At 35.6% G+C, this 23,380-nt stretch overlaps 1 protein-coding gene across 1 annotated transcript in view; it reads right to left on the bottom strand.

Annotated features, from left to right (window-relative positions):
• Positions 1 to 23,380, bottom strand: part of EFCAB13 (EF-hand calcium binding domain 13) — a 316,951-nt gene that overhangs the window by 279,238 nt on the left and 14,333 nt on the right. The window contains 3 exon segments of the mRNA XM_071210907.1: positions 13,370 to 13,513; positions 15,846 to 15,928; positions 16,852 to 16,982. Of these exon segments, the coding sequence (XP_071067008.1) occupies positions 13,370 to 13,513; positions 15,846 to 15,928; positions 16,852 to 16,982 (358 nt within the window).

The raw sequence follows: 23,380 nt of genomic DNA, 5'->3' as shown, positions 1-23,380 counted from the left end.
GCTGAGTGCTGGCCCATGCTGAGTGCTGGCCTGCACTGAGTGCTGGTCCACACAGAGTGCTGACCCATGCAGCACGCTGGCCCATGCAGGAGTGCTGGCCTGAGCAGAACACTGGTGCAGTAAGATCACAGAACAAAAGAGACACAGAGGAGAGACACAACAGACCAGGAAGCTGAGGTGGCACAAGAGATTGAGAGCCTCTGTCCCACTCTGGAAGGTCCCAGGATCGTTTCTCAGTGCTGCCTAAAGAGAAGAAAAGTAGACACATAACACACGTGAATGGACACAGAAAGCAGATAGCAAACGCAAAACAACGAGGGGGGGGGGGTGTGGATAAATAAATCTTTAAAAAGAAAAAAGAAATAAAAGATACCCAAATAGCAAATGAAGATGTCAAACCTGCTATTCACTGAAGATATGATCCTATATCTATAAAATCCCCAAAAAATCCCCAAAACCTACTAGAACTAATAGACAAGTTCAGTAAAGTGGCAAGATACAAGTTGAATACACAAAAATCAGTAGCATTTCTATACATCACTGATGAGCATTCTGAGGAGGTAGTCAGGAAAAAAATTCCAGTTAAAATAGTGATTAAAAGAATCAAATATTTAGGAATAAACTTAACCAAAGGACATAAAGGACCTGTACTCAGAAACTATAAAACACTGCTAAAAGAAACGGAAGACCTAAATAAACGAAAGGACATTCTATGTTTGGAGACTAAATATCATTGTCAATTCTATGTAAAGTGAATTATAGATTCAACACAATCCCAATAAACTTCCAACAGGCTTATTTCCAGAAATGGAAAAGCCAATTATCAAATTTATTTGGAAGGGTAAGGGGCATGAATAGCCAAAAATGTCTTTTAAAAAAAGAACAAAGGTTGAAGACTCTCACTTACTGACTTTAAAACATATTACCTAGCTAAAGTGGTAAAAAGAGCATGGTACTGGCATGAAGATAGACATATAGACAATGGAACCAAATAGAGAACTCAAAAATAAACCCTCACATCTACAGTCAAGTGATTTTTGACAAGGCTGTCAAACCCTCCCAGCTGGGCCAGAACAGTCTATTCAACAACTGGTGCTGGAAGAATTGGTGGTCCATATCCAAAAGAAAGAAAAAGGACCACCATCTCACACCTTATACAAAAAATTAACTCAAAATGAATCAAGGACCTAAATATAAATGGTACAACCATAAAACTTCTAGAAGAAAATACAGGGAAACATCTTCAAGATCTTGTGGTAGATTCTGAAACCTTATATCCAAAGCATGAGCAATGAAAGAAAAAAATGTATAAATGAGCCCTCCTCAAACTTAAACACTTGTGCTTCAAAGGACTTTGTCACAAAGGTGAAAAGGCAGCATACTCAATGGGAAAAAAAATTGGAAACCACTTTTCTGACAAGAGTTTGATATCCATACTATATAAAGAGAACACACAGCTCAATGATAAAAAAGGCAGGCAACCCAATTTAAACATGGGCAAGAGACTTGAAAAGACATTTCTTCAAAGAGAAAATACAAATGGTCAAAAAGCACATGAAAAAAAAATGTTCAACATCACTAGCTATTAGGGAATGCAGAATAAAACTACGAGATACCATTTCACATCATATAGAATGACCATCATAAAAAAAAAAAAAACAGAAAAATACAAGTGCTGGACAGATGTGGAGAAATAGGAACACTACTTCACTGTTGGTAGGAATGTAGAATGGTGCAGCCTTTGTGGAAGACAGTCTAGCAGCACCTCAATAAGCTGAAAATAGAACTAACATTCTATTTTAGTATTCCTGTTACTAGGAATATATTCAAAAGAACTGAAGGGAAGGATGTGAACTGATATTTGCACACCAATGTTTATAGCAGCATTATTCAAAAATGCTAAAATTGTCCATCAACTGACAAATGGCTAAACAAAGTGTGGTATATATACATGGAATACTATTCAGCTGTAAGAAAAATGAAATAGGGATGCATATGACAACATGGATGAAACTTGAGGATATTATGTTGAGTGAAATACTACATACACAAAAGGACAAATATTATATAATCTCACTAAAAATGAACTAAATACATTGAGTATCTCATGGAGGTAAACTAGAGAGAATAGGTTACTAGGAAACAGATTGTAGGTTGAGAACACAAGCTGATACTCCATGTATGTAGAATTTTTAATAAGGTTTATTGTAAAAGGTTGGAAATGAATACAGTTGATGGTAACACATTATAGTGAGTACAACTAACACAGCTGATTTATAAGTGAGATTGTGGCTGAAAGGGATAGTCTGTGGACATAAACGTCAATTGAAAGGAAACTACAGAATAATCTTGGGTATGTATTATATAGTGATATCAGTGATGGATGAATATTATGGCTAAGAATATAAATATGAGAATGTTCTTTTTTGCGAAGTGTTAAGAATATGGTGATACCTGGGAAAACTATAACTAATGTAACTTATGAATAATAGTTAACATACTATTGTAATATTTTTGCAGCAATGGCAAAGAAGATATTATATTAATTTTAAGAGACAACTATAGGGGAGTAAAAGGGTGTGGGATTTTTCCTTTTGGAGTAATGAAAATGTTCTAAATTTGACTGAGGTAAAGACAGCACAACTATGTGGTGAAAATGCTGAGTGTACACTTTGAATGGATTGTACAAAACATGGGGCTGTATAGCACAAAGAATCCAGTGGTGGAAGATGGACTATGTATAACAGGAGAAATAGGAGAATAATTTTCATGAACTATTACAAATACATAATACTAATAAAGAGTGTTAATAATTGGGTGGGTTGGGGGAAATATTCACCAAATATAAGATATGGGTTATAGGTAGTAGTAACATTTTGAAAATGCTGTTTCATAGTTTGTAACAAATGGTTCAAAACAATCTAAGGTGTAGATGGTAGGATGATATAAGGGAGGGTGGTATGATGATATGGATGTTTGCTTTCTAAGGTCACAACTTTTACTGTATACTTACTGTTAATGCGTGTTCATGCATGAATGATATACTTCAATAAAATTTTATTTAAAAACAGGAATAAAAAAAGAATTAGATAAAGGTGTAATATGTGGGCATTTTTGGGACTTGGGAATTATCCTGAATGGCAATGCAATGACAGATACAGGCCATTATATATCTTGCCATAACCTACAAAATTGTGCAGGAGAGAGTGTAAACTACAATGTAAACTATAATCCATGCTTAGTGGCAATGCTCCAAAATGTGCCCATCAATTGTAATGAATATACCACACAAATGATGTTAATGTGGGAAAATGTGGGAGGTGTAGGGATCATATGGGAATCCCCTTTATTTTTTATGTAACATTTACATAATCTAAGTATCTTTTTTAAAAAAATAATAAAATATTTTTAAAAAGAATTAGATTTAAACACATAAACTGATTAACTGATTGATTAGATTATTAAACATTCCATTAAATTTTCTTTTTTAAAAAAGCCTATGGGATGCAGTAAAGAAGATTGTGCTCAGAGGGATTTATAGCCCTCAATGCCTTCATTAAAAAAGAAAAAAGAGCTAAAATCAATGACCTAACTACACAGCTGGAGAACTAGAAAAAGAACAGCAATCTATTCCCAAAGCAAGCTGAAGGGAAGAAATTTTTTAAAGATCACAGCAGAAATAAATAAAATTGAGAACAAAATACAATAGGGAGAATCAACAATACCAAAGTCTGTTCTTCGAGAAGATCAACAAAATTGACTACTCTTTAGCTACACTGACTAAGGAAAAAAAAAGAGAGAGGATGCAAATAAAATCTGAAATGAGAAGGGGGACATTACTGTTTATGCCACAGAAATAAAAGAGATCAGAAGAAGATAGTATTAACAACTGTATACCAACAAGCCAAACAGCATATATGAAATAGGCAAATTCCTAGAAACACACGAACAACCTACAGTGACCCTAGGAAAAATAAAAGACTTCAACAAACCAATCAAAAGAGATTGAAACTGTCATCAAAAGCCTCCCCAAAATGAAAAACCCTGGACCAGACTGCTTCAAAGGTAAATTCTAACAAGCATTCAAAGAAGATTTAATACCAACCTTACTCAAACTCTTCGAAAAAATTGAACAGGAGGGATGCTACCAAGCTCATTCAAGAAGCCAACATCATGCTAATACCAAAGCCAGACAAAGGTATTACGAAAAAAGAAAATTGCAGATCCATTTCCCTATTGAATATAGATGCAAAAATCCTCAACAAAATACTTACTAATTGAATCCAACAACACATTAAAAGAATTATTCATCATGATCAAGTGAGACTTGATCACCCAGGCATGCAAGGGTGGTTCAATACAAAAAGACCAATCAGTATAATAACATAGCACATTAACAAATTGGAGAAAAATTACATGACCATCTCGATCAACTCAAAAAGGGTATTTGACAAAATGCAGCATCATTTCTTGGTAAAACATTCTAAAAGATAGGAATTGAAGGTAACTTTCTCAAAATAATAAAGGGAATATATGAAAAACCCACAGGTAACATTGTACTAGATGGTAAAAGACTGAAAGTTTTTCAATTGAGATTGGGAACAAGACAAGGATGCCCATTGTCACCACTCTGTTCAATACAGTGCTAGAAGTTCTACCTAGAGCAACAGGCAAGAAAAAGAAATAAAGATGAGATGTGCCCAAATTGGAAAAGAAGAAGCAAACTTTTGCTATTTGCAAATGATATGGTCTTATTATCTAGAAAGTCCTGAAAAATCTTTAACAAAGTACTAGAACTAATAAACAAGCTCAGCAGAGTGGCCAGGTACAAGATTAGTACACAAAAATCAGTAGGGTTTTTATACACTAGTAATGAGCAATCTGAGGAGACATCAGGGGGAGAAATTCCATTTAAATAGTAACTAAAAGAATCAAAAATCACTTATAGGGAAATGTAATGAGATATCATCTCACCCCTCATAGAATGGCCATTTTAAAAAATCAAATTATAGTATTACTACATTTTCAGATATTGTATAGCTATTAAAAAGAAAAAGACTGACCTAAATCTACTGACACAGAAAGCTTTCCAAGACATATTGTTTTAAAAAAAGACATATTGTTCAATAAAATTAATCATGCTGAAGAGTACTGTATATATGAAATCCCTTTCACTTGAAGTATGAAATAAATATTTATATTTTCCCTTTTATTTTCTGGGATCCTCTTGATTCTTAACTGGATGTTCGTCTTTTTACTTCTAGCTCCTCCTAGTTCTCCTCTGCCTAATAACTGATAACTCATTTTGCCTTGACAAAATATGTATGTACAGCTATGCAAATGCATATATATATATATATATATATATATATATATATAGTCATAATTGCATAAAAAGTACTCTAAGGTCAATACTAAACTGTAACAATATATGAGGAATTAAAGAGGGCCTTTCACATCTTTATACTCATATATTGCTCAAATACTCTTTAAAAATAATATATTCAATTATTATGTTTTTTTTAAAAGGACAAAAACTCTAGGAGTTCTTGATAATTAGTCCCACAGCACTACGGCAACATACAGAAAATAAGGTTAAAACAGGAAACCAGGCATTGAAAATCCAAGGAACATATGGAAGCAAACTGGCTATTCTTGGCTGCGATTCAGCAAGTAGATGGTACTTAGGAGTCCAAACACTTAGGTAAATCTACTGTCAAAAAAAAAAAAAAAAGTTGTTAACTAAAAACCAAGTAGGCAAATGAGAACCAGGAGAAACCAGGTATTATAGGCATTAGCCAAAATGTCAAGTAGGAACTAAGGAATAAAAAAGGAAAAGATGCCAATCATCATATTTATACTGTTTGTTGCTACATATTGTAGATATTTAATAATATTTATTTTTTACATGAATGAATATTGAAGAGACATTTTTGTCTCTTACTTGCTTATCCAGAGATATGATGGCTATCACATTCACACATCCTTAATTCTAAGAAGACACAGTTTGACTATAAAAATATATAATTCCAAGGACTGATCATAGGGACTTGATCTTGCCTAACAGAGAAACCAAGGAACTGCTAAATTCAAGTCATGGACACCTTCTCAAAATTTTGGAAGCACTATTTCTATCATTAATATGAATAGTCTTTAAAACCACTTTCTATTCAATTTATATGTAATGTTAACTAAAAGTTAATTAGAAGACCCATAGTATCTTAAATTTTTAGAGAGAAATTGGCATGTATGGAGATTTATGATTAACTGGAGCATGGGATTCTTGCTTGGGAAAGATTCTGTGAGAAGGGAGGAGCAGTGAGGAAAATTATGAAGAGATGAGAAAGCCAAACCTAAGAGTTTGGACTAGATTAATTTTATAATAGGAATAGCATTGAAATTCTTGAACGGAAAGTTACACGACAAAAATAGTATTTTAAGAGAATTAATCCACACTTTCATGCAATTAAAAGTGGAGATTGGAGACATAGAAAGTTAGGATGATGTGTCAGTGATCCAGATTTTTTTAATAACTTTTACGCAACAACTCATATCTAATTTTTCTCAACCTAGAGCACTGGGAATAAAAGGAGTTAAAAGATTCTGAAAAGAAAAAAAAATCATATATCCATATCACAGTCATTATCTTCTATACTTTTAAAGAATAGTCTTTTTACCTGGATCCTGAGAGACCAAATGAGAAACATCATTTGCAGCCTTAAGGAAATCTGAAAAATTCAGCAGTCCATTAACTATAAGAATGATTCAGAAACAGAAAGGAAAAAACTCCATTAGCAAACTTATTATCGGCAAACACACTAAGAATATAAGATAAAAATCCCAACTAAATATGTGACTAGAATTAATTGATGACATCAGAATGCCATAGTCTATGCACAAGTGCTGTCAACATTAACATTAAATATAGAATATAAAAGTAAAACTTACCAGAAAAATATTTGCAAACTCTATGTAGTAAATCATATTGCAGCAAAAAGAATGATATAGAATATGATTGTAGTCACTGCAGTGCTATTTGCTCAAGCTCTAATGTTTATATTTGTAATCAGGTAAGAAAAAAAACATGCAACATGACAATTTTACCTTCATAGTGCTTAAACTTAATGGTTTTACTTTGAAAGGATAGGACTGATCTCATCATGCTCTAGAAAGTCCCCTATACCAGTAGTTCTGAACCTTGCCTCCTACCATTCCATATTTCCATATCTCTCTTTCACACACACATACATACACAGACACTCACACAATGCATGAAAAGAAAAATGGACAAAATATTATAGAAAACTAATCTTATATTGCAACAAATAGAAATGTATTTCATTTAGAAAAACATTATTATACCAATTGTGAAAGTCTGAAGTTCTTTTTTGAATCCCAAAAGATTAAGTTCTTAAATTAATCTACTCCTGAGGGTGTGGTACCCTTTGATTGCATTCAATTCACTTTATTTTTTTTTTAAGATTTATTTATTTTTTTTTTATTTAATTTCCCCCCTCCCCCGGTTGTCTGTTCTCTGTGTCTATTTGCTGCATCTTGTTTCTTTTGTCCACTTCTGTTGTCTTCAGTGGCATGGGAAGTATGGGCGGCGCCATTCCTGGGCAGGCTGCACTTTCTTTCGTGCTGGGCAGCTCCCCTTACGGGGTGTACTCCTTGCGCGTGGGGCTCCCCTACGCGGGGGACACCCCTGCGTGGCACGGCACTCCTTGCGCACATCAGCACTGCGCATGGGCCAGCTCCACACAGGTCAAGGAGGCCCGGGATTTGAACCGCGGACCTCCCATGTGGTAGACGGACGCCCTAACCACTGGGCCAAGTCCGTTTCCCTCAATTCACTTTAGATCACTTGACTAGATTGTTTTTTATTGGACTACATCAGTGAGGCATGACTACAGTTGAGTTTCTACCCTCTTGCTGGGTCTTCTATAAACAGAGACACAGAGAGATACAGAGAAAGGAAGCTGACATTTTTTTATCCTGCCACATGAGAGAGGACTCCAGGATCACTAGCAGCCAATGTTTAAGCACAAAGCCCCCAAGAGGCTGGGCCCATGGGGCAGTTCAAGGCTGAAGAGGTGAGCCACATGCCTGGTAGCTCACAGCTGAACTCAGAAAGGAAGTGGAGCAGCTGAGATTGAGAGAGAAGGCTGGGAAAGAGACAAGCCCTATGCCTGGTTGCCCATAGCTGAGCTCCAGGAGATGGTAGATTCTGGTGCGGAAGGCAGGGACCTTCGCAGAGATCGACTGCCAGCTTCACCAAGTGGCAGAACCCCAGGATCACCAGTAGCTGACATTGGTGAGAAAGCATCTCTGCTGATGCCTTGACTTGGGCATTTCATGGCCTCAGAACCATAAACTTTTACCCTAAATAAAATTCCCACTATAAAAGCCAACCCATTTCTAGTACTTTGCATTGGTAGCCCCGTGGCAAAATAGGACACCAATTCTTACAAAAGAAATTATGTCTCATTTTTCATGCAAAAAGGAATGGGTGAGGGTAAGCAACCTAAATAACCAAAACCATCTTGAAGAACAAAGTTGGAGGACTCACACTTCCCAATTTAAAAAATTGTTACAAAGCTAAAGTATTTCAAACACTGTGGTACTGACACAAGGACAGACATATAGACTATTGGAACCTAAGAGTTCAAAAACTAAAAACCCTCACACCTATACCAACTGATTTTTGCCAAGGGTGGGAAAAGAAGAGTCTCCTCCAACAAATGATGCTGAGAGAACTGGGTAGCCATACACAAAAGAATAAGGTGGACCACTAACTTCATCTCACACCATATACAAAACTTAATTCAAAATGGATCAAAAACCTAAAAATAAGAACAAAAATATAAAACTCCTAGCAGAAAGCATAGGGAAGCATCTTCAGGACAGTGAGTTACACAAAGGTTAGGGTTAGGGTTAGGGTTAGGGTTAGACTAACTCACAGTCATTAAAAATGGCAGTGTGGACCTATATTTATTTATATGGAAAGCTGACTACAGTACAATGTTAGTAGAAAAGGTAATAAAACTGTGCATGTGAGTTCATATAATTTTTAATTACATATTTATATGTATGCATACACATGCATGTATTTACACACACATATATTAATATGCCCTTAAAAAGCCTGGAAAGAAATATACCAAAATACCAATATTTGGTTCTGGGTAAAGGAATTACAGATGCTTTTGATTTTCTCCTTTATATTTTACTGTGCATTTAAGTAATGAAGTTACTTCTACTTTGGAAAAAATATATAAATATGCAAAAAATGATATGTCAAGAATAAATTAACACATAGATAACTAAACACATCAGAAAAATAGGGCAGTACTTTGAACTTCTTAAAAGTTAAGTCCCTATTTATTTATTTTTATACCTTCAGAAAATTGCCATATTGTAGATGCTCAAAAAATGTTGAGGTGACTTGAATGTATATTATTATTATTGCAGCTTGTCAGTTACTATTAAACTACTGAATTTTGTTTGTGGTCAATTTTGACCTTTAGGATTTTCCATATATGTCTTTTGTATAATAATAAATCCACATTTATATATATATATATTTGAACAGTTTAATATATGCAATCTTTAGATTACTACCTTGCATTTGAGTGTACTATATTTGTTTTCTGTAGTTTCTGACCACTCCTTCCAGTTATATATGTCGTTTTTATGCTAAATTTGTCTTTGTCCTTAATAAGCTTGGGCTATCCTGTAAATGTAATGAGTTCTTTATTATCCACATCTTTGGTTAAAGGATCAGACATTGCAAAACTATCCGACATTGCATCAATTATGCAAGAGGATAATTATATTCCTAGGTGTTGAAAATGTGATTAGGATTGATTTGCATTTCCTTGATCATGAATGTTATTGAATATCCTTTTACGTGATTATTAGTCATATGTGTTTTCTTTTCTGTGAAATACTTGTTCATGTCTATATTAGTCAGCTAAAGGAGTGCTGATGCGAAATACCAGAAATTGGTTGGTTTTTATAAGGGTATTTATTTGGGGTAGTAGCTTACAGATACCAGGCCAGCATAAGTTACTTCCCTCACCAACGTCTATTTGGGGAAAGATGGCTGCCAACGTCTGCGAGGGTTTAGGCTGCCTGGGTTCCTGCATTCCTGGGGCTTGCTTTACTCTGGCTTCAAGGTTCAAGGTTCCTTTCTTCCTGGACCTGGCTTCTCTTTCCTCTGCATGTTGACTTCCCGGGGCTCCAGCTAAAGTCTTCTGCATCACACTCCAGCATCAAAACTCCAACATTGAAAGCCCACAACTCTGTTCTTTGCCATGCCTTTTATCTGTGAATCTCCACTCACCAAGGAGTGGAGACTCAGTGCCCTAATGACATGGCCCAATTAAAGCCCAAATCATAATTCAATCAGGTCCAGGTACAGATCAGATTACAAACATAATCCAAAATCTATTTTTGGAATTCATAACCATATCAAAATGCTACAATGTCTCTTTTTTCTATTTTATTGTTTTTTATTTGTGTGAGTTATTTAAACAGTCTTAAAACTAATCCTTCACCAGTTGTGTGAATTACAAATATCTCAGAGTTTATAACAATTATCTCCAAGTTTTTTCACTTTAAGCTGTCTTTTGATGAACAAAGTTCTTAATTTTAATATAGCCATATATACAAATCTCTTCTTTGGTAGTCAAACATTTTTGCCTTGTTTAAATTTTTCTCTATCCTGTAATACTTTTTCATACTCATAGAATCAGCAAAAATTAAAAGTCTGAAAACACTAGGTTAGAAATAAAGTGGGTCCACAGGATACCTTATTTTGGTATATTGCTGATGAATGTGAAAAATGGTGCAAATTCTTTGGAAAACAGTATGCCATTAATTCATACACCTGTAGTTCAACAACTCCACTTGTAAGTACATACCCAAGAGAAATCCTATAGGTATTTCAGGAAACATGTATAAGATATTTATAGCAAACACTGTTCACAATAGTTAAAACTACTTTTTCAATTGAGTCATCTAAAAAATGTAACATGGGAATGTATAGCATAGTAACACCAAATATAAAATATGAATATGGGTAAAATTGCATATATATGACCTTTTTTTTAAACTGAACTAATATATCTTATTATTACAGGATGATAATATCAGACAAAAAAAATTATGCAGAGTGAAAGAAACCAGATGCAAAGTACTACATATTGTATGACTTCATTTATATAAAATGTAAATATAAATAAATTTATAGAGATGAAGTTAAATTAGTGGTTACGTAGGGCTAGGAAAGGATAGAGGTATTGAGAGGTAACTGCTAAGGGGTATGGGGTTTTTGTGTTAGAGTAATGAAACTGTTCTAAAATTTTCTGTGGTGATGAATGCTAAAAGCCACTGATTATACACTTTGGACAGATCATATGGTATGTGAATATATCTCAATAAAACTGCTTATTTTAACTAACTATTGAAATTCCCAGCAATGAGAGTGGATGGATAAACTGATATATACATACAAGATAATACTATACAATCAATTAAGCAAATAGCATGTATATTAGTCAGCCAAAGGGGTGCTAATTCAAAGTACCAGAAATCTGCTGGCTTTTATAAAAGGTATTTATTTAGGACAGAGGCTTACAGTTACAAGGCCCTAAAGAAACCAACTCAAGGTACCATAAGAGGTACTTCCTCACCAAAATCTGTTGCCATGTGTTGAAGCAAGATGGTGGGTGATGTCCATGAGGACTCATCCTTCCTCTTTCCTCTTAAGGTTCTATGATTCTGGCTTCTTCCAATCTCAGCTGTAGGCTGGCATAGGGCTTGTCTCTCTTCCCAGGGCTTGTTTCTTTCCAGGCTCAGCTGCTCTGTTCTTTTCACAAAGTCAGCTGTAAACTCTCAGGCGAATGGCTCATCTTTCTTCCCGGGGGCCTCCTCTGTGTCTATGAAGCTGTCTCACTTTTCTCCTGTATCTGCTTCTGTGTGTCTCCTTGATTGAAAGTCCGTTTATATAGTCCACAAAGGGGGCAGGGACTCAAACTGAGTTACCCTAATAATGTGGTTGAATCAAAGCCCTAATTGCAATATAATTTAATCAAAGTCATCTCAGCCAAATCTAATACAATCAAAGGGCATCATGCACAGAGGAACAGACCAGTTCACAAACTTAATCTCTCTTTTTGGAATTCATAAATAATCTCAAACTGCCACAGCATGCAACAACGTGCATAAATCTTAACTGTGTAATATCCAGTGAAAAAGTCCCAAAAGATTAAAATTATGATAAACTTTTCAATAAAGTTAAAAACAACTAAAATTTTAAAAATAGTAGGCAAAAATACATATCCAGACAATAAAATTATATTAAAAGGAAAGAAAGAGAATGATGGGCACAAGATTCAGAATAACGTTAACCTCAATTTGGGGAAGGCAGCAAAATGGGTTTGGAGGAACTTTATGGCTAGATGTAAATTACTTTCAAGGTTCTAGTTTAAGTATTTATTCCATTATTAAAACAATATTAAACAGAAAAAAATGTAAATAACTAAATAAAAATAGGCCATGCATGTACCTATACTGTCATAATCCAATCCAATAATCAATAATCCAATTTCATGCACCTGAGGCCCAATTTTTGCCATTACTGTAAGTGTAACCTCAAAATGATGTTTTTTTCACTAAAAATTTTTTTATTAAAGTATATCATTCATGCATGAACATACATAAGTAATAAGTAAATAGTAAACATTGTGAACCTTCAAAACAAATATGCATATCATCATACAGGGTTCCCACACAGCATCCCACCACCAACCTTGCAGTGTTGTGAAACATTTGTTATATACTATGAAAGAGCATCATCAAAATATTACTACTAAATATAGCCAATATCTTACATTTGGTGCATTTTTCCCCCAACCCACCCAATTACTAACGTTCTGTATTAGTATTATATATTTGTTATAGTTCAAGAGAGAATGTTCTCATATTTGTTCTGTAAACCAATTCCATCTCCTACCACAGAATTCACTGTGTTATAAAATCTATGCTTTGTACAGTCCATTCAAAGTATATACTCAATGGTCCTCATTTTTATCAGAGTTGTGCTGTCATCACCTAAGCTTTTAAAACATTTTCATTTCATTCTTTTAGAACTCTAAAAGGAAAATTCCCATACCCCCTTATACCCCTTTATTGTTGTCCCTTAGAATTGATATATCTCTTTGCCATTGCTAAAAAAAAATTACAATCTTTGATGTTTTTATTTTTTAAGTTTAGCTTTCCTATTATTTATAATTAATCTGACCAACATACAACTCATATTCATGTCTGTAGATCTCTAGACTAATAATGAAAACAAAGAACTTACCATCAATATCAATAGTCTTTAGTGCCTGTCGCATTTCTGAATCACTTATACAAATCTTCAAGGTGCACAAGGTCATTGACAGATCATTCACATAAATTTTACCACTTCGGATTTTACTAAAAATTTTACAGGCTTTATGAAGTCCTATACACATGTAATAAAACATTTAGTTAGTTAATTCAGAAGAATAATTATCCCCCCTTTCTCAAAAAAGAAAATAATAACAACAAAGAAAAGAGCAAATCTTCATTTTCCAGTTCTACTTTAAATTTTTTCTCATGATTTATTTAGTCACTGGAGCCAGTGACTTCTGAGTCTACCACAGTTTTCTAAGAAACTCCCAGAAACTCTCAAAAACAGTCACGCAATGTTCACATAGGCAAACACTTTCACAACTCTCCTTGAGAACAGTCATTTCTTCCTATGTGCTCCCTTAACACTTGGTATGTGTCTCAGTCAGTTTCTGGTACTGTGATTGCTTGCATGTCAAAATCCCTCACTAAACTCTCAGCTCCTAGGAGGCAAGTTTTTTCATTCTTCTATTTCCAGTGCCTAATTCAGAATAGATTCTCAAAATATACCTGTTGAACTGAGTAGAATTGAGTTCAGTGGATACTACACTTGAAAAAAAAAAAGACACAATAGATGACAGTGTTAAATACCTGAAAAATACTAAAAAATAGGTAACAGTGACTTTAATACCAGGAGTTTTACACAGTTACAATAGAGTGTTGGAAGGGTTGTCAGATTTCAATGAATGGAAAACTGAAATGGGAAGTGAATAAATGGAGTAATGAGTGAAAGCAACTCTTTCAAGAAGCTCCCCTGATAAATATAATGTACAATATTGACAAAGCATAGTCCCTGAGGAAGCAGAAAAGCAGATCCAAATAGCAAGTTAAGGGATTAGTCTGGTGAAAGGGAACCTTTTACAATGAGACAAGAGGGAAGACGTGGATGTTAATTGTATAGGTAGTGTAGCAGTTTAATACTGATGAATTCCTAAAAGAAATATTGGATTATGCTTGTAATCTGATCTGTACCTGGGCATGATTTGAGTTATGACTAGGGCCTTGAGTCCCCACCCTTTGGTGGGTTGGGGACTCACAGATAAAAGGCATGGCAAAGAACAGAGTTATGGATTTTCTGACGTTGGAGTTTGATGCTGAAGACTTAAGCTGGAGCTCTGGGACATAAGGTCACAGACGAAAGAAAAGCCAACCCCAGGAAGAAAAGAACTTTGAACCCAGAGAAAAGCAAGCCCCAGGAACATAGGAACGCAGGCAGCCTGAACCCTCACAGACGTTGGCAGCCATCTTGCTCCAAACAGACTTTGGTGAGGGAAATAACTTACGCTTTATGGCTTGGTATCTGTAAGCTCCTACCCCAAATAAATACCCTTTAAAAAAAAACAACCAATTTCTGGTATTTTGCATCAGCACCCCTTTGACTGACTAATACAGGTAGGAATAGCAAAGAGTTCAGGAAGATTATACCTGAGAACTTTTGTTAACTCTCTATCAAAAACAAAGTTATCTCCTAAAAGTTAAAAGACTAATTGGGAATTTGAGGACAGTAAGGGTTTGGATTAAGTGTCAAAGGAAACAGAAGGATCTAACCAAAACTTAAAGTACTGCCAACTGGTGCTAAGGGCAATTGACAATGGAATTCATATATTCATTGTGGCACCAAGTGTGGAGGTCAAGGAAATAAAACTATAATTAAAAGGAGATGTAAGTATAAGATTGTGGGCAGCAAACAAGATATTAAAGTCTGATATTTTACATGATGACAATGTTCAATGTGTTGTCATAAGAGTTGATGAAAAAATTGATATGAGTAAAAGAGGTAAAGTAATTGTGTGTGTGTTTTAATATTGATTTTTTTGTTGGTATTTTTTTAATATATTTAGAGTACACAAATGCCACATAAAAAATACAAAGGTAAAGTAATTGGTTTTGAAAAGTATGAAGCATAAGTATTATATGAGTCACTACTGGGACAACAAGATGCCTAATAGGATGACCATAGTTAAGATGAAGAGGAAAAATAAGCCAGATGCCAAATTACTCCATAATATGAGGAGGAGGTCCAAGATATGGTGGAAGTCAGTGTCAAGAAGGAGTGAAGGGTAGTATGAGTCTAAATATTCAGATACCAAGTACTGAATTCCAGTGAAATCAGTGACTCTAGTACTTTACTAATTTATTCATCATATTTAATAGTTCAATTTTTTTGAACTGTAATAAATATAAATAAAATATATGTGCCTCTGTTAGCAGTACAACAAAAGATATTTATGGATTAAACTATCACCTTATGCTTCCTCACAGCCTGTAGCACTTGCCATATTATGTAATATGAAATGATACCATAAGGGCTAGGAGTAGAAAAAGAGATGCTCACTGCTTGGAACAATTCCTAAAAAGCACACAATCAGTAAATCTATTCAAGAAATTTTAGAACCTCTTATTACCATTTAATTCTTGTGAGTCTAAGCGTCCTTGGGGTACTTCATCATATAATGTCAGGTAAAGGTTAGAAAGCATTTCCTTCTTCCTGTCAAAAAATTAAGTTTAATTAGAAAGCAGCAAAGGAAATATACAAAATCCCATTTTAAAATATTGGTAAATCAAGCTCTTAATAGCCTGAGATTCTTCAAAAGATCCTCTCTTGAAGAACTGTCCAAGTGATAGCAAGTTCACCCCAGCATTTTCACTTTTTTTCTTTTAGGTGATATTTTTCCATGAAGCAGAACTTACCCTAATCAGTAAACAGTACCCATGTCCCACTCTATTCTTTGGCTGTGGTCCAAACTTTCCTACTTTTAATTTAAGTAACAGCAATTTTAAAGGAAGTTATTTTAATAAGGCAAATAAGAACATCTTTAAACAGCCAAAGAATCACAGATTCCATCACCTGTCAATTAAAAAGCCTTTATGGAACTATTGTGATTAGTAATGGAAGAAATTATAACATTGATGTAGAGAAAGCGGCCATAGTAGCTGCTGATGGTAGTGAAAGGGAAGAAGAGATATGATGTGGGGGCATTTTCAGGACTTGAAGTTGTCCTAGGTGGTACTTCAGGGACAGATGCTGGACATAGTATGTCCTGCCATGGCCCACTGGGTGGACTGGGGGAGAGTATAAACTACAATGTAAACCACTATCTATATGGTGCAGCAGGGCTCCAAAATGTATTCACCAAATGCAGTGAATGTGCCACAATGATAAAAAAGGTTGTTGATATGGGAGGAGTGGGGTGAGGGGGGTGGGGGGTACATGGGAACCTCATATTTTTTAATGTAACATTTTTTTTTAATTGAGAAAAAAAAATTTTTTTAAGCCTTCCTGAGAAGTATAAGCTCTCAATTTGCACAAACTATTTGGCATTATTTATGTTAAATGGATAAATTATTCTGGAAAGAAAAACCTAAGTCTGAACCCTACATTCAAGGACTAGAATACAATGATTTAAATACCGAGTAATTGAGGAAGATGTACAAACAGGTATTGAAGTCTTGTAAACTCTGTCTTGATCCGGCAATTTGCATAAAAAGTTTTCTTTCCTACTCATCTTCTGCTTTGACAGCTTCACAGAGGAAGAAGCAATCTAGAGCCAAATTCAACAATTTATTTAGTGTTTGAGATCTCATTGGTAATCTACTATTCTTAGCCAATGAACGTCTGAAAGGATTATTATGCCTGTGCTCCTCACTTTGCTATGCTTCTGATGTAAAACTGCTATTTGCCATTAAATTACATTTTGTAGATATCAAAATTTTCAATTTTAAATAAACCATATAATATTCTAAGTATATACAACTAATCATCTCCTAATTAATACTTCATTGATTATAGTAATGGGCTTTATGTAGCAAGAAACAAACCCATGATTTAGTCAGAACAAGATGACTCAACCTCCAAACTCTAGGATGCATATACAGACTTTTCTAAAATGTGCAAAATAATGTGGAGAACCAACACAATTATTCAAATGATACAGGTAAATTTGCTTTACATTATCCTTATGATTGACAAAATTATCTGTTTAACACTGCATGAATAAACATGATTCAAAATAAAGCAAGCAGGGGAAGGATGTGGCTCAAGCAGTTGAGTGCCTTCTTCCCACATGGGAGGCTCTGGTTTAGGTTCCCAGTACCTCCTTAAAAAAAAAAAACAAAAAAAAAAAAACAAGAAAACAAATCAGGGGAGCTGATGTAACTCTGTGGTTGAGCGCCCGCTTCCCACATACAAGGTCCTGGGTTCAATCCCTGGCCCTGGTACCTCAATTAGTTAATTAATTAATTAATCAATCAGCTAAGGTGATAGAAAAGGATTACTTTAAAAAATGAGGACCTTTCCTTTCTCTAAGCCAAACTCAGCATATAAACATGTCCTGTTGTGGGACATGACTCCCGGGGTTGAGCCTCCCTGGCACTGAGGGATTATTACCAAGTGCCAACTAGCAATGCATATGGAAAAAGACCTTGACCAAAAAGGGGAAGTGGTAAATACAAATGAGTTTTTATGACTAAGAGAATTCAAAGTGAGTCAGGAGGTCATTTCAGGGGTTACACTTATGCACGTCTCAGCAGGATTTCATTGGATGCCACAGTAAACAGTACCTCAAATAATGGGGCTCCTGGGGAGCTCTAGAGACATCCAGAAATTATAAGCAGAGCAGATAGCTCAGGAATTCAGCACCCTTTCAGTGGATCTTACTTTGGAATTTATGCTCCCCAATGTAACTGCGTTAGTTTTATTTGTAGGTTCTCTACACATGGCTCTTCTGCCCCTTTTATCTGAACTTATAATTAGAACTATACTTGATAAATATAAGTCCCAGAGACTTAAATCTTTGATCTGTCCATTTGCCAGTTCAGCCCTGAATCTCAGCAGAGTTGCAACACCTACTCTCCAGTTTATTGGACTTGCCCAGGACAACTAACAGGGAAATGATGATGGACAATGTCCAACCCAAGGAACAAAGAGTGTCTGCAACTGCAAGCAAGACAGTTCCATCCTTCTTCCCCATGGAATCTAAGCTCCCTCTAAATTAGAGGCAGAGTGGGCATCACCATCCCAAACTCCTCAAGATTGCAGAATGAACAATGAACTAAAGTAGACTCATTATTCTACTATAGACATTATTATCCTAACAATGGAAGAACTCTTATCATTGATATAAAGGCAGTGACCACCAGAGGTTCTGAGGGATGGGAGAGGTAAGAAGAGATGTAATATGGGGGCATTTTTGGGACATTGGAGTTGTCCTCCATGATATTGCAGTGACAGATATAGGCCATTATACATTTTGTCATAACCTACAAAATTGTGGGGGACAGAGTGTAAACTATAATGTAAACTATAATCCATAGTTAGTAGCTATGGCAGTTTGATATTACTGATTAATTCCAAAAAGAAATACTGATCATGTTTGTAAACTGGTCTGTTCCTCTGGATTCCTGATACCCTTCGATTGTATTAAATTCAGAGGTTTCACTTTCGATTTATCAAATTAATATTAGGGCTTTGATTCAGCCACATCAGTAGGATGTTGAGTCCCCATCCCCTTGGTGGATGAACACAGACACAGAAAATGACACGGGAGAGGAGAGAGCTGAGTTTTGACGCTAGAGCCCTGGGGAGAGAGCTGAGACATTCATCTGACGGTTTTGCACCTGAAGAGACCAGAGTCCTGAATGGCTGAGAAAGCCTGGAAAGAAATGAGCCTGGGAAGAGAGACGAGCCTTATGCCAGCCTAGAGCTGAGATGGGAAGGAGCTGGGACCATGGAGCCTTAAGAGAAAGAGAAAGGCTGAACCCTTGTAGAGACCAGCAGTCATCTTGCTTCAATACGTGGCAAGAGACTTCAGTGAAGGAAGTAACTTACTCTTTATGACCTTGTGACTGTAAGCTTCTATCCCAAATAAATACCCTTTATAAAAGCCAACAGATTTCTGGTACTTTGCATCAGCACCCCTTTGGCTGACTAATACAGTAGCAATGCTTCGATGTGTGTTTGTGAATTATAACAAATGTACCACACTAATGAGAGAGGTTGTTGATGTGGGAAAGTGTAGGAAGGTAAGAGAATAGGGCATATGGGAATCCCTTACATTTTTTATGTAACATTTATGTAATCTAAATCTTTAAAAATAAAAAAATTAATTTAAAAAAATGAGGACCTTTAATATAGGTGTTTTAAATTTTACCTGGAATTTGTAGCCTTGAGGTTTAAAGAATATGCAGGGTTTGGAGACAATACTGTTGGGCCACACAAGGTGGGGAATTGTTACTAAAGTTCCTCGTAGAGCCAAAATTTTCAAAAATGAGAATCAGAGGAAAAACAAAAAACAATGATTTGGATTCCTTGGAATTTCATGTATTTGATTTATCAATATAGATCTTGAAACAACTATGGCACATGAGCAAAGAACATGATATAAGGCAGATTTTAAGAAGCAAATAAAAACACAGAAGTAAAAAATATAATCACTGAAATTAAAATCTCAACGGACAGGTTAAACGGCAGATTAGATTCAGCTGGAGAAAGAATAAATGAAGTAATAAATAAGTGGAGAGAAATTATTCAGAACAAAATACAGATAATAGATGAAAAATATTAAGAATGTTAAAGAACATAGAGAACAGAATGATAAAGTCTAATATATATCTAATAGAAGATTCAGAAAGACAAAATAAAGAGATAGGGGCAGAGGAAATATTCAAAAAGATTATGAATTAGAAATTTCCAAAATTGATGAAGGGTATACATTTTCATATTCAAGAAGGACAACAAATACTAAGAGAAATAAAAAGAAATATCTACCTAGGTATGTCACAGTGAACGTAGTAGGTTTAATGGTGGCCCCCAAAAAGATAAGTCCATGTCCTAACCTCTGGAACTTGTAAATGTGATCTTATTTGAAAAGTAGAGTCTTTGCAAATGTCATCAAATTAAGGATCCCAGATAAAATCATACTGTATTTAGTGTGGGCCCTAAGTCTAGTAAACTAGCAATGAACAATGAAAATATAACTAAGAAAACAATTCCATTTACAATCAAAATCAAAAGGAATAAAAATACTTATAAATAAATTTAATTTGAAGTATAAAACTTATACCTTGTCTTTTTTGAGGGAAAAATATAGGGAGATTTGACATACAGACATAGGGAAGAGGGCCATGTGAAGATGGAGGCACCAATATGCTGCCACAAGTCAAGAAACACCTGGAGCCACCAGAAGCTGAAACAGACAAGGAAGAATTCTGCCCTTGAGCCTTCAGAGGGAGCATGGCCCTGCCATCACCTTGATTTAGTACTTCTTGCCACTAGAACTGTGAGAATTTAATTTCTATTGTTTTAAGCCTTCAAGTTTAAAGTAATTTGTTACAGCACCCTTAGGACTCTGGTACAGTGAAATTACATAATGTTGAAGTCCAAGAGAAGATATTAAAAGCAAATGGAGGATAGCAGATGTGGCGCAACCAGTTGGATGCCCACCTACCACATGGGAGGTCCTAGGTTTGGGTCCCAGTGCTTCCTAAAGAAGATGAGTAGATGCTACCCCTACTGTCACAAGCTAGAGGCTGCCCCCACAGCAACAAGCTAGACACCGCCCCTGCCACAACAACAAGCAAGACACCACCCCCACCACAATGAGCTAGACACCACCCCTGATGCAATGAGCAGATGCCACAAGTCAGCAATGCTACAGTCCGCAGGGAGCAGATGAAGCTCAGGCCATTGGGCATTCACCTCTCATGTGGGAGGCCCCAGGTTTGGTTCCCAATGCCTCCTGGAGAAGGCAAGCAAACAATGAGCAAACAGACAAGAGAACCATCTGGGGGGAGGATAAATAAAGAAAAATAAAGTAAATAAATCTGTTTTGAAAATTATTTTTTAAAAAACAACAAATGGAGGGAAGCGGATGTGTCTCAAGCAGTTGGGCACCTGCCTACCACCTGGGAGGACCCAGTTTCAGTTCCTAGTGTCTCCTAAAGAAAGATGAGCAAGACAGCGAGCTGATACAACATGCTGACACAGCGAGTTGATGCAACAATATGATGCAACCAAGAGACACAATGAGAAAACACAATGAGAGACACAACAAGCAGGGAAAGGAGGTGGCTCAAGCGATTGGGTGCCTCCCTCCCACATGGGAGGTCCTGGGTTTGGTTCCCAGTGCCTCCTAAAAAAAAAGACAAGCACACAATGAACAGACACAGCAAACAGCAAGCATGAACAATGAGGAGGGAAGAAATAAATAAAATAAACCTTAAAAAAAAAAAAGCAAATGGAGAAAAAAAAACACTACCCACAAAGGAATAACAATTAGAGTGACAGCCAGACTTATCAATAAGAAGAACACAGACTATAAGAGAAATAACTATAAACAGAAACATATACCCAAATGAATTGTCATTCAAGAAAAAGGGCAAAAGATCAACAAGGAAGGTAATGAATAAAACTGTATTACAATCAGACATAATAGACATCTTAGAATACTCCACTAAACAACAGCATAATACACATTCTTCTCAAGGAAACATGAAACATTCTCCAGGATAGATCATATGTTAAGTCATAAAACAGCCCTCAATAAATGAAAAGGACTAAAATCATAAAAGGTATGTTCTCCAATTAGAATGGAATGAAATTAAAAATCATTATAGAAATATGGGAAATTCACAATATACAAAAATCAATTGTATTTCTATAAACTAGCAACAATGAAAATTTAATTAAGAAAATTCCATTTACAATCAAAATCAAAAGGAATAAAAATACCGTAAAATAAATTTAACTTAAAAAGTACAAAACTTATACCCCAGAAACTAAAAATCATTGTTGAAAGAAATTAAAATCAATCTAAACAAAGATCTAAAAAAGACATCCCATGTTCATGGATCAGAAAACTTAATATTGTTAAGATAGCAATATGCTACCCAAAGTGATCTACAGTTTCAATACAGTCCCTATCAAACCAGGGGTGTTTTGTGTACTTTTTGCAGAAAATGACAAACTAAACCAAAAATCCATATAGCAATTCAAGGCACTCCAAATATTCAAAGCAATCTTAAGAAGTATGAATTTGGAGGACTCACACTTCACAAATCAAAAACTTACTTAAAAGCAACAGAAATCAAGACAGTGTGGAACTGGCATAAAGACACACATATAGGTCAATGGAATAGAATTGAGAATCCAAATCTAAGTCCTCACATTTATGATCAATTGATTTTTGATTCGGTGCTAAAGCAAATCAATGGGAAAAGAATAATCTTTTCAACAAAAGGTGCTGACAACTGGATATCCACATACAAAATAATAAAGTTTACTCTTACATCATATACAAGAATTAACTCAAAATAGTCAAAAGATGAAAATGTAAGAGCTAACATTTTAAAATTCTTAAAAGCAAACTTAATTGTAAATCTTCATGACCTTAGATTTGGCAATGGGTTCTTAAGTATAATATCAAAGGCACAGTCAACAGAAGAAAAATTAGATAATTTGGACTTCATCAAAATTAAAAACTTTTGTGCTACCAAGAATGACATCAAGAAGTGAAAAGAGGGAAGCAGACTTGGCCCAATGGATAGGGTGTCTGCCTACCACATGGGAGGTCCACAGTTCAAACCCCGGGCCTCCTTGACCCGTGTGGAGCTGGCCCATGCACAGCACTGATGCGCACAAGGAGTGCTGTGCCACACAGGGGTGTCCCCAGTGCAGGGGAGCCCCACATGCAAGGAATGTGCCCCGTAAGGAAAGCCGCCCAGTGTGAAAGAACATGCAGCCTGTGCAAGAACGGCGCTGCACACACGGAGAACTGACACAGCAAGATGACGCAACAAAAAGAAACACAGATTCCCAGTGCTGCTGATAAGGATAGAAGCAGTCACAGAAGAACACAAAGCAAATGGACACAGAGAGCAGACAACTGTGGGGGGTGGGGAGGAAGGAGAGAGAAATAAATAAATCTTTTTTAAAAAGTGAAAG

This window comes from Dasypus novemcinctus, chromosome 21 (genome assembly GCF_030445035.2).
Source record: "Dasypus novemcinctus isolate mDasNov1 chromosome 21, mDasNov1.1.hap2, whole genome shotgun sequence".
NCBI classification, from domain to species: domain Eukaryota; kingdom Metazoa; phylum Chordata; class Mammalia; order Cingulata; family Dasypodidae; genus Dasypus; species Dasypus novemcinctus.
The sequence above is the reverse complement of the archived record's forward strand: the minus strand, read 5'-3'. Positions and strand labels throughout refer to the sequence as shown.